Source organism: Rattus norvegicus, chromosome 5 (assembly GCF_021556685.1).
Source record: "Rattus norvegicus strain SHRSP/BbbUtx chromosome 5, alternate assembly SHRSP_T2T, whole genome shotgun sequence".
In the NCBI taxonomy this organism is placed as follows: Eukaryota; Metazoa; Chordata; class Mammalia; order Rodentia; family Muridae; genus Rattus; species Rattus norvegicus.
Window position 1 is genome coordinate 64,503,826 of NC_141538.1, and position 11,677 is coordinate 64,515,502.

The 11,677-nt window shown below is 53.1% G+C and overlaps 1 protein-coding gene across 3 annotated transcripts; it reads left to right on the forward strand.

The window, feature by feature from the left end:
• The first annotated feature begins 1,739 nt into the window (after positions 1 to 1,739).
• Grhpr (glyoxylate and hydroxypyruvate reductase) lies at positions 1,740 to 11,163 on the forward strand. 3 transcript variants are annotated; one of them, NM_001113754.1, is given in 9 exon segments: positions 1,740 to 1,880; positions 3,252 to 3,382; positions 4,250 to 4,322; positions 4,836 to 4,952; positions 5,754 to 5,842; positions 6,739 to 6,843; positions 7,798 to 7,933; positions 9,288 to 9,418; positions 10,820 to 11,163. In NM_001113754.1, coding segments are annotated over 9 exon segments (1,008 nt in total). In that variant the 5' UTR covers positions 1,740 to 1,776; the 3' UTR covers positions 10,942 to 11,163.
• Positions 11,164 to 11,677: the final 514 nt, after the last annotated feature.

Consider the following 11,677-nt stretch of genomic DNA (forward strand, 5'->3'; position numbering starts at 1 on the left):
AAAGTGTTTGGCATCGTCTCCTGAGCTAAGGCCTCCATAAACATTGTCAATGTCCGATGTTCTTTGGATTTAGCCTCTCTGAAGCAGAAGGCAGACCCTTTGGCTGGCCTTGTGTTCTGTTTTCATTCCTTCCAATCTATAGTACCCTCTGAGTGTCAGCTGATGCTTTGCCTTGAGGCAGGGACCCATGGCCCCTGTGGACATGCTTGTCCAGTGCTCACTGTCCTTGCCCAACCTGGATATGTGGAGAGAGTTGAGCAGAGCCCAGCAGACCTGGCCTAGGGGCACAAAAACACCTCCTTGTGTCAATGTTTGACAACTTTCAGGACCTTTCCTTTCCCTGTAGTGACCTAACAACACACATAAGGGTCAGTAGGGGACACATTAATGTATTACTTAGGAAAGGGAGGGTAAGGGTAAAGACTTGGCATGGACCCAGATGCGAACAGAAAGTAGTGCTAGGTACAAGTAATTCTGGCAAGTTCAAGGCCATCTTCTGCTATATTAGTGGGTACCCCAAATGGCCCAGTTGACAACTGTCAACACTGTGTATATTATATACTGGAGTCCTCGTGGGTCTCCATAAAATCAGTGAAGGGTCCACTGTGTTGCCCTTGGGGCCCATCCAGACCAGAGAGCAAGTTACTGAACAGCCTTGGGACTGAAATGAGGCTGCAGAACTCATGGGCAGGCCCCGGGACCCTGAGCAAGCCCTAAACTGTTTTCAGGACCTGCATCACTTGCCGTGAAGTCTGGGCTGGCCTTGAACTTGCAATCCTGCCTCTACATCCTGAATGCTGGGTTATAAGCATAGTCACCATGCCTGGCTCAGTCTCTATTATAAGCACAGTACACATGTCATTGCTCAGCAAGCAGAGGCAAGTACCACTACAATCCCCATTGTACAGATGAGGAAACTGAGGCACACAAAGTTTAATAATTGCACACCATGGTGAAATGAGCATTTAGCCCCAGGCAGCTGAGTACTCCCACCCTCGGGCTAAGCAGCCCCGTTCAGTAGTGAAAACAACCTTCAATGGAAATGTTATCCCCATTATGTGCCTGAAGAAATAGGGGCGGGAGTGCAGATTAGGGCTCGGATGTCATCTCATGGTCAAATAGTTCGAAAGGGTTAGAGCCAAGATCCAGACTCAGTCCCATCTACCTGCAAACCTTGGACTTACCCATGACCCAGCATACCTGGTCCCTGACTCGCTCAGGAACTGTTTCCAGACCGTCAGCAGGTTAAAATATCATCACAATCCAGGGAATCATCCTAAGTGTTAAAGCTATAATGTCGGGATTCAGACCCTCTTGCTTAGCCTCCTGAGAGCACGCAGGTCAGGCTTGGCTTAGAATTCTGTGTGTTTAACCAGAAGCCTCTGTCTGGGATAGTTTGGCTAAGATAGCCCTCACAGGGCTATCAGGGCTTTCTCCTTTCCTCACTCTGACAGCATAGTCAGAGACATATCCATAGCCGCTCACACAGGTGCCCTCTTCAGTATGCCTTTCACTCCAGGCTCTTAGGGATGCTTGACAGTCTCGAGACCTTGTCACTCTTGAAAGCACACACACCCAAGAAGGCTCTTGAAGCCCTACACTCAACCCACACAAATAAAGGGCCTCTTTCCCCGGACACCCAAATCTGCAGAGCGCCAGCCCCAGCCACACTGGATGGATTAGGGTCCGGACTCGGCCCAGCCCCCAGCGCTGGCCCCGCCCCCAACGCCGGCCCCGCCCACACTTCCGTCGCCTTTTGCTAGGCTAGGTTGGTTAATGTTTGCAGCTGCGGGTCTTGTGAAACCCGCGCGACTCATGAAGGTGTTCGTCACTGGCCCTTTGCCGGCCCAGGGCAGGGCTGCGCTCGCCCAGGCCACAGAGTAAGCGCCCGCGTCGGCGTGGGGTCTGCAGCTGAGCCCCTGGCACGCTGTCCAGTCCACCCAACCTCAGACACCCCTGCAGCCGCGCTGGGTAGATCGTGAGTCTCCAGACACACGGCTGGGGCTTCCGGAGCTGTCCCAGGACTGGGGGCTACCTTCCAAGAGCCGGGCGCCTGGCAGGCAGGCTAAGTGGAGCCAGGATCGGGGAGGGTGGCGCTGGCGCTTGGGGGCTTTGCTCAGGAGTTGCCAGCTGTGTCCTCAAGGGGCTGGCTTGGAGTTTGGGGCCGCCTTAGAGAAAATTCTCCGGGTGGCGGCTTGCTCCTGGCTCCAGGATATTGGTCTCCAGCCTTCAGTGAAGTGAGATTGCCTAAGAGGCAAGGTTCAGGCCGTGAATTTTACCCTCTGAGATTAGCTGGCAGGCAGGAGTGTTTAGGGACTATGGCAGCCATTGGCTTGCCTCCTTGGATACTGGATGGGGCCGTTTGCGTTTGATGATTGTGCTCTGAATCTTTGAATGATTGTTTATTGAATCTTATCTGGAGCTGTGAACACAGACTTTCAGTCCTTCCAACACTGTGAAGTCAGCTTTAGAAGTTCTCTATCACCGACTTGAGAACACAGGGCCCCAGGGTCACTGAGCTCCAGGCGGCAGACCTGGCCTTTATGCTCAGTCCTTTCCCACTGCCGGTTTAGCCACTTTGTCTTGACAGCTTTGCATTACGGTGCCAGTTTGGGTGGAGGTGAGAGCACTCAGCAGTCAGTTTTTGTTTGCTTGTTTGTTTGTTTGTTTTCTGTTTTTCAAGACAGGATTTCTCTGTGTTGCACCCTTGCCTGTCCTGAAACTTGCTTTTTGACCAGGCTGCCCTCGAACTTACAGAGATAGGTCTGCCACTGCCTTTAGAGTGCTGGGATTAAATTCTGATGGTTTGGGGAATGTGATTTGTTTTGAAGATTTTCTAGCACAATACAGTTTTTCCTAAGGACTTGTTTTGTTGGTACTTTTGGTCCTGAGGAGCTGAGACGAATGGACCTGGGGACTTGCCAGCCACTGTCCAGTGTCTCCTGTGTACACACACCAGGACCGCTCTGGATTCAGTGGAAGGGTTTGGAGGAGCACCTCACACTTTGGGCTGCTAAGGAAGCACACTCAAGTGCTCCCATGGCCAGGGGAGCCTTCAGCTCTTGTCAACTTTCCCCACTTTGGTAGCCCTTCAGCCCCTCCTCCAGCTACACTCCAGACAGTTCTGAGCCTCCCCACGAGTGACCTTAACTCTGGCTAGCCTAAGGCCATAGCACGTGGAAGCCCATGTTTGCCAGCCATGCACACTGTAGGACCCTCTACATTCTTTGAGTGGCTTCCCTTTCCTTCAGCTGTGAGGTAGAGCAGTGGAATTCGGATGATCCCATCCCCAGCAAGGATCTGGAGCAAGGCGTGGCGGGGGCCTATGGCTTGCTCTGCCGCCTCAGTGACCGCGTGGACAAGAAACTTCTGGATGCTGCGGGTATGTGCTGAGTCGGCCTGAGCCAACGTTCTGAGGGGGGTCGTGCCGGGTGAGCACACCAGCCTGCTGTAACTGGCCTTTGAGCTTGTCTGTAGTGTTTTCCCTGTCTTCTAAGGGCGCCCCCAGCAGTAGCTCCAGTTGACACATGTTGTCCCCGATCTGGTTTGTAAGATCCTGGGAGGCTCCAAGAGGGCAAAGACCATGTGATACCTGGGTGGGAGTAGAGGTTGGAGGGTGGAGAAGGGAGGGTATCCTGGGCTCTGAACCTCTCTGCTGTGCCACGGCCTTGCTTTGTGACCTTGAGATCTCTCTGGGCCTGTGTGCTGCAGGACAGGGGGCCCAGCACTGTCTGTGCTGAGCACTGATAGGTACCCAGGATGGGTGCGCACAGCAGTGGTCCCAGGTCTCATTCCTGGGTAGAGTGAACATCGTCCTGTAAGTTGTACTGTGTCAGTTTAAGGAACACTTCAGACCCTAGGCTGCCAGATTCGGTGCAGAACCACTCTCACCCTGGCCTTAACCAGACAGATACTTAGTGGAGGAGAGCACAGGATACAGTCACACCCCAGCCACCTCAGCACTTCAAGTGTCGGTGGGGAGAGGCTTTTGGTGTGGCTAAAGGGGACCCACAACCACTGGTGGGTGAGAGTTAAGAGCCCTGAAAAGGCGTGAAGAATGTTCAGCAACTGGGACAGAACTCTACCTGAGCTCCTATAGTCAGTGGCAAAGTAGATCAACTTAATACTAGGGACAGGGATAGCAGCTTCCTCCCCTCATTTAAGAAATGATAAGTCGGTATTCCTAAGACCAACCCCAGAACGTGGCTTTGGGTTCCTCGAGGACAGACATGTGTTTTCTGCACAACAGGAGCCAACCTCAGAGTCATCAGCACCCTGTCTGTGGGGGTTGACCACTTGGCTTTAGATGAGATCAAGAAACGGTGAGTACAGCTGGGACTCTGGACAGGGAGGGCCTGCCTTGGGGAGGCTGCGCCAGAGGAGCTCTCCCCTTGCCTGGTGTCATGTGCTTCCGTGAGAGTGCCAAGTGGCCCATGCTAAGTAGCCACCACTGCACAAAGCACATTAACCCAGAAGGTTAGAGGGCAATGATGACCTGTGACCGACCATACCCTGACAGGGTTGCTCTCTTTTCTGATCTCTATGATCTCCTGGAAGAAGAAAAGGCCAGGGTTTTGTTGTTGTTTGTTTGTTTGTTTTTGTTGTTTTCTTTTTCCAATGATGAAATTCGGGACGGTTAGGTAGTCACTCGCTGCAGACTGTGAATCCTGAGCTTCTGTTTTCGTATCCTCCCCAGAGCAGGGAGTGATGGGATGGAGGACCATTTACAGTTCTGAGCTTTCTGGCAGTCAGCAGAACATCGTGGAAATGACCCGTTGGGAGACATGGGTGAAGTGGCTTAAGGCCAATGTTATAACCAGATGTTTGCTTCCTAGCGGGATCCGGGTGGGCTACACGCCAGGTGTCCTGACAGACGCCACGGCAGAACTTGCTGTCTCCCTCCTGCTCACCACCTGCCGCCGGTTGCCGGAAGCCATAGAGGAAGTAAAGAAGTAAGTGGATGCCTGGGAAAGTCAGGTAGGCTCCGCAGTGAGACCTGAGCGCTCAGGGCAGCCCCGTCCAGATAGGCTTTGTCTCTGGATTAGGGAGATAGATTCAGCTAAAATAATTAAAGCACAAAGCACACGCAGAGCTGCGTTAAAGGGAACAGGAAGGGAAGTCATGAGAGGTGAAGCTGAGGGAGGAGCAAATTCTGCTGACCCGGAAGCAGTGGAATGGATCCCGGACCTGGGGGTGGAATGCTGAATTCCCCCATCCCCCATGCTGAAGGGGGGTGACAAGCTAGAGGACAAGAAATACCTTTGAGAGTCAAGGCTGCCCATATCACACTGCCATGACTCTTCAATGTGAGGAACAGGGATCTTTCTCGATAATGCCCAGGGGCAGCACGAGCGGCCACGTGACACCGTGGGCACAACAGAGAAAAGCATTTTCCCATCAGGTGCAAGGGTTCTGGGTGAGAAGCCCGAGTCTGGCCCGCGCAGGGTCTCGGGGTGCACTCTGGAGGTCACCTTTGTGTTGCGTGATTCCAGAACTTGTTCAGAAACCCCACTCTTAAGTTTGCTTCGCATTCTGCCTGGGGCAGGTCGCCCTTCTGCCCTACCTATGGGCTCACTCCCTGTGTCCCTCTTGGCTTCAAAGGGATCCATTCATTTGTTAGCCACTCTTGTCCTATGACCTGGAAGCAGAATTAGCTTCAGACAAAGGCCAGGAGCGCTCCGGGTGTGGGCCCCTGTGTGGTCCCTTTTCTCTTGTCAAGGTCTGACTGCTGCTCACCACCCTTCTCCCCACAGCGGTGGCTGGAGCTCCTGGAGCCCCTTGTGGATGTGCGGTTATGGACTCTCCGAGAGCACTGTTGGCATTGTGGGGCTGGGGCGCATAGGTGAGGCTCCCACTGCCCGCTCTCGGCTTTCCCCTTTTGGTTGAGACCCCAGTGCCATGGTCCTCGGTGTCCTTTGGTGAGGCTGTGCATGTGGCTAAAGGAATAAAAAGGCAGCTCGAGTTCCCAGAACTCTGGTTTCAGGGGCAGCTTGCTGAGAGCCAGGGTTCTTTTACTAATTTGCGCAAAGGCTATAAGATGCTGGGCTAGCCATGGGAATCAGGCTACCGTGGGAAAGCCTGCACCAACCTTGGACCCCGGTTCTGGAAGGTGGGCTACTTCCCACTCTGGAGTTGCAGCCGAGGGTCCCCTCTCCTTCAGTGCTGACCCTTCTGAAGCCTGGTGGGAGGCTAAGCTGCTGTCATCCTGCCTGTACAGAGGCAGCCTAGGGGTGGGGACTGAAGGTGACCTGTCTGGACAGCCAACACTCCTTGGAGCTTCTTGGAGGAGTCCAATAACCTGGGGTGTGTTCCAGTCTGAGAACACAAGTGCCCTCACCTGTGTGCATGCATGAAAAACTCTGGTAGGTCTGGTAGGGCAAGTCGGCAGCTGGCAATGCCACCAAAAGTCAAATGAGGTAGGGCTGCATTCACAGAAGTAGAGGACTCAGAAGGAGGGAGGAGATCTCTTGAACCCCTCTCTTCAGAGATGCCACATCCAGTTCTTGCTGAAGGTCAGCAAGTGACCGTCAAGATGACTGGGACCATGTGAAGCCAGTGTAAGCCAGTCCTACAGAGTGTGGCACTGCCTCTAGGTCCCTGAGGGCAGTATACTAGCTGGGGATCTGTCACTCTGGGGCAGCCTAAGCCCCATTAAGACAGAAAAAGGACCCACCTCTACCGGTAACCAGCACTTGCCCTCTGGAAGGTGGGAGCAAATCATGGATTCCTTGCCCCTAGGTCAGGCCATTGCTCGACGACTGAAACCATTTGGTGTCCAGAGATTTCTCTACACGGGGCGCCAGCCCAGGCCTCAGGAAGCAGCAGAGTTTCAGGCAGAGTTTGGTAAGAAACAACCCTGACTTCTGTGCTGCGTTCTCTCTCTCTCTCTCTCTCTCTCTCTCTCTCTCTCTCTCTCTCTCTCTCTCTCTCTGTGTGTGTGTGTGTGTGTGTGTGTGTGTGTGTGTGTGTGTGTGTGAGAGAGAGAGAGGGAGAGAGAGAGAGATTAATTTACAGGCAGAATGCAGGTGTGTGTGTGTGTGTGTGATTTACAGCCAGGATGCAGGAGCTTGAGTTGTCCGGGGGCTTCTGTGATCTTTATGTGTTATGCATTCTACCTCCTTGAGACATGGAGGACCAGTCAGGGGCACAGACTTCCATCATGGATCCTAGACCTGAAGTTTTCTCATCTAGGTGGGAAGCCCTGGCAATTGCTCTGTTTCTGCCCATCTCAGAGTTTCTACTGCAGGCATAGTCAGGCTGTGTGGCTTATTATATGGGTGCTGGGACCCAACTCTGGCCCTCATGATAGTTTCAACTGCCGAGCCATCTCTATAACTCCGACGTCACAGTGTTTGAGACATGGTCTCTCACTGAACCAAGAACTCACTGATGTGGCTGGCGGGCAGGCCGGGAGCTCCAGGGAACCACCTGTCTGCATCTCTCCTGGGTTGGGAGTTTTTGGGAGTCTTGACCAGTTTTTTAGGTGGGGGTCGTTGGGAATCGAAACTCAGATTTTCATGCTCATGCAATGTGCACTTTACACACTGAGATATCTCCCTAGCCCTCTGATTTTGTTTTTTGAGCTAGTGTCAATGTATAGCTCTGGTTGGCCTCAAAGTCAAGGTAGCCTTCTTCCTGCCTCAGTCTCCAGAGCCCTGGAATTGCTGGCATATGCTACCATGCCTGGAATCCTGGGAGTTTCCTGTGTGCATATGGGAACTACTCCATTTCATTGGTCTCTGCCATCTTGCTGCCCCTCCTTGGTGGTCAGCCTCTGATGAAGCTCTCTCCTCTCAGTGCCTATTGCTCAGCTGGCTGCCGAGTCAGACTTCATTGTAGTGTCCTGCTCCTTAACACCGGCTACCAGGGGGCTCTGCAACAAGGACTTCTTCCAGAAGATGAAGAACACTGCTGTCTTCATCAACATCAGCAGGTAGCTGAGGGCGGTCCTTGTCCCTGAGTCCCCTCGCACTCCTGGAGATGGGCGTGTCGAATGCAGTTGACCGGGAGTTTCTGTTCTCTATTGGTTGGTGATGAGAGGGCTCAGGACGGGCATGTCAACCTCCATAAACCTCCATAAACCAACAGCCCTTTGAGAAATTCCAGAGGAAGAGCAGTTAGCACAGGGCCCAGCCTTCTGGTTCCCTGCAGTAACCCAACCTTGCCCAGGGTTCGGCTCACAGTAGTGTGATTCTGGGAGCAAGTCACTAGGGCCCTCCAGCAGGCCCGCTTCCCTCTGCTGCAAAGGCTGGGGCCTCTGTAGGGTCTTTCAGAGACCAATCTTCCATGTTACTGAGCCTGGCCTAACTTCATTGAACCTGTGTGGCCTTGGGGACACAGACCCTAAAACTCACTTCAGGGCAGTGGTCCTGTGATATAGCAATGCCCCTGTCCTTGCCTCCCTAACTCCTCCCTAGTTGGCACCCTTTGACCCTTGCTTTTGAGACAGCCTCACTCAAGCCAAGTCTGGCTTGGACTTGTAATCTTTTTGCCTCAGCCTCCAAGGACTGGGATTATAGGTGTGCAGCACCATATCTAGCTCCTTTGAACCTGAAACCAGGTTTGAGAACGTTAGGTGAAACCACCTCAAGGGTTCATGTGTTCCGCAAGTGTCTGCCTACTTCCGGCGTTCCCCGGGGTACCAACATTTAGCCACCAAGCGCGACCTGGGCGTGGGATTAAAAGCAAAGCAGGACTCATGCCCCTGGCAGCCCTGGCTTCCACCTACCCAGCACCAGGATGCACTCCAGGCTTTCCAGGGCTCTGCATGCTGATAGTCCATTCCTCAAGTACTACTGAGCGCACGATAGGAAGGTTCCAGAAAGCCAGTTCTTGACCTCATTGGTGGCTCACATGGGTGCAGGTAGGTTTCTCTGCCCTTGTTGGCCAAATATGTGATGGCTATTCTGTGGTTCTTGGCCACGGTCTAGGGGCCAGCTAGATCAGAAGCGCCTGTGTGGGCTAATACAACTGCAGTCTCCTGGGCCCTGTGCGTGCAGAGTGCTTGTGTTACACTCCCATGCACCAGAACTCCTGCACGGTAGGGCTTTCTTAGGAACCCGGTGGCCCTCGTAAGAGATTATTAGCTCTGTCACGAGCTAGCGAGTGGCAGGGCGCTGGTCAAGATGAGCACTCTCATGCAGACTCCCTGTAGTTAGTCCTGCCTGAGAAGTCAGTGCAGGCGCTTGGTGTATGGGAAAATGTATTCTGTGAGTTGTTCTGCCCTAAAGGTGGCTTGGGTGGAGAGAGTTTCTGAGCCTTTCCCCCATCACCATTGTCACCTCCAGAGGAGATGTGGTAAACCAGGAAGACCTGTACCAGGTATTAGCCAGTGGTCAGATTGCAGCAGCAGGACTGGATGTGACCACCCCAGAACCACTGCCTCCAAGCCACCCCCTGCTGACCCTCAAGAACTGCGGTAAGAACCATTTCTAGTGCAAATGCATAGCTGCCCTGTGGAGCAGGCCTGGCCGGGGAGCTAGCTGAAGCAATGCTAACCCTGCCTGGGATTGGGAGTGCGTAGAATAATAAATAGTGAGGGCTGTTTAACAGGAGTGCAGTGCTCAGCTGGGTCCCCAGACAGGTCCAAGAGGTGAACAGGCTTGTTAAAGGGAGGCTGACCTAACTCCCATAGCTTAGCTACTCATGGCTCTAAATGGCTGTTGACGGTGTTTGGGAAAGTAATGACACCACCAGAAGTTATCGAGTGGTAGCTCACTCATGGTGTGGCTGGAGAGTTCCTTAGGCTCTCCAGCACATGCGCTCACCAGCCATCAGGCCCCCAGGCAACTTCTGAGCGTGGACCCCTCTTCAGCCTTTTGAGCTTCTGTCCCGTTTTGTCCTCGAGGGCCCTAGATACTTCTGGGCTTGCCCTATTGCTATTTTGTCAGCAAGTGCAATTGCTCTAATATCGTTTGTGGTCTCTTGGAGGGACAGTCACTGGATTGTCAGGTCCTGCCCTAAGGGCTTCTGCGGGTCTGGGCTGCAGCCTGAGACTGTGCACTTAACGGGTCCTGAGGGTGCTGGTGCCCTGGGAGTGTTTTGAGACCCTGGCCTTAGGGCTTGCCTTTCCTTTTTTTTTTTCTTTTTTTTCTTTTTTTTTTCGGAGCTGGGGACCGAACCCAGGGCCTTGCGCTTGCTAGGCAAGCGCTCTACCACTGAGCTAAATCCCCAACCCTTGCCTTTCCTTTTTGTCTCCAGCCTTCCGAGAGGAATCAGGGCTATTGGTGTCCCTCTGCACTGCGCACATGTCCTTGCTGCCTCTTTAGTGAAGGCACCTGAATTGCAACCCTTAGTAAAATCCTCCTGACCTGATCGCTGTGGCCAGCCTACAACGAACATTGGCTGTCCACAGCCAGGAAAACTGGCCACATCCTCATTTCATGTCCTCATACTGCTTTGGAAGGCAGGCAGCTCTTTAGAGTTTCATTTGCTTTGCACTGGAACCAGAGGCACCTACGGTATCACCCAGCATTCCATCATCGAGTTACCTCTTGTAGTTCAGAAGCCATCACTTTCAAGGGTGCAGGGTTAGCTGCTAGGCTTCTAAGCTGGTGCCTACTTTCACTGTCTACAAGTGACTCCCTGTTGCCTACCATATTTTTAAGGGTTCAAATCTTTTGTGTGCGTGTGTGTGGGGAATGGGAGACCCAAATGGGTCTCAGCATTTGCCCCTCTGAACCCTAAAGGAATGGGGTTCATGGGGAACATCTACCCTCCCTAAGTGTAGGAGGACACAAGCAGAGGACACATTGGTAGGAGTGTGGAGGCAGAGCCTTTGTCCTGGTAACCTGGGATCAATGCTTCCTTCTCTCCTCAGTGATCCTGCCCCACATCGGCAGTGCCACCTACAAAACTCGCAACACCATGTCCTTGCTGGCGGCTAACAACTTGCTGGCTGGCCTAAGAGGGGAGCCAATGCCCAGTGAACTCAAGCTGTAGCCAGATGGGCTTTCATGGACTGGAGACATCTCGCTGGACAAACCCAAGCTGAAGTCTGGACTGAGGCCAGAGCTTGGGGCATGCCCCCTCTGCTGTGTTCTCAGTGGACATGGGAACGGACAGATGGGCTTGCCATATACTTGCCAAAAGCCTGTAATTCTAACATTAAACAGTTTCTGACACGGTGTCTAGGTCTATGACTTGGGGCACTAACAAAAAGAGCATCTCAGGGAATCTGGGATCTGCTTGGCTCTGCTTCCCACACTGCCCTCAACCAAACTTCCTCCCTTTCCTCTCCCTGAGGAGATACAAGCAGAACCAGAAAAACATAGGGCCTGAACTCAGTACCATGTCCACGGTGAAAGAGCAGATTACAAAGGGGAGAAAACTGAAGGGAGAAGGCAAGCCAGCACCATCGGTCAGCAGTAGTGAAGGCAGGATTCCCAGTTTTGATTGGTGTCCGTGTCTACCCCTTGTTCCCCGTGCTCCGGGTAGGTGCTCCTTTTAAATCACCTTCATTCCTCCCCAAGGCTAGGCCACAAGCACTGCCACTGCGAACCTTCCCTTCCCACACAGCACAGGCAGGCATGCAGGCAGCTGCAGGGAAAGCTGGAGTACCTCAAGGATGGGCGCACTCCTATCTTGGAGGCTCCACTGACTTGAAGACAACCTAGCAGTGGGTCAGTACAGAGCCCTTCCATTTTATTTCAACCCAAACCTTAGCAAAGGAGACCGT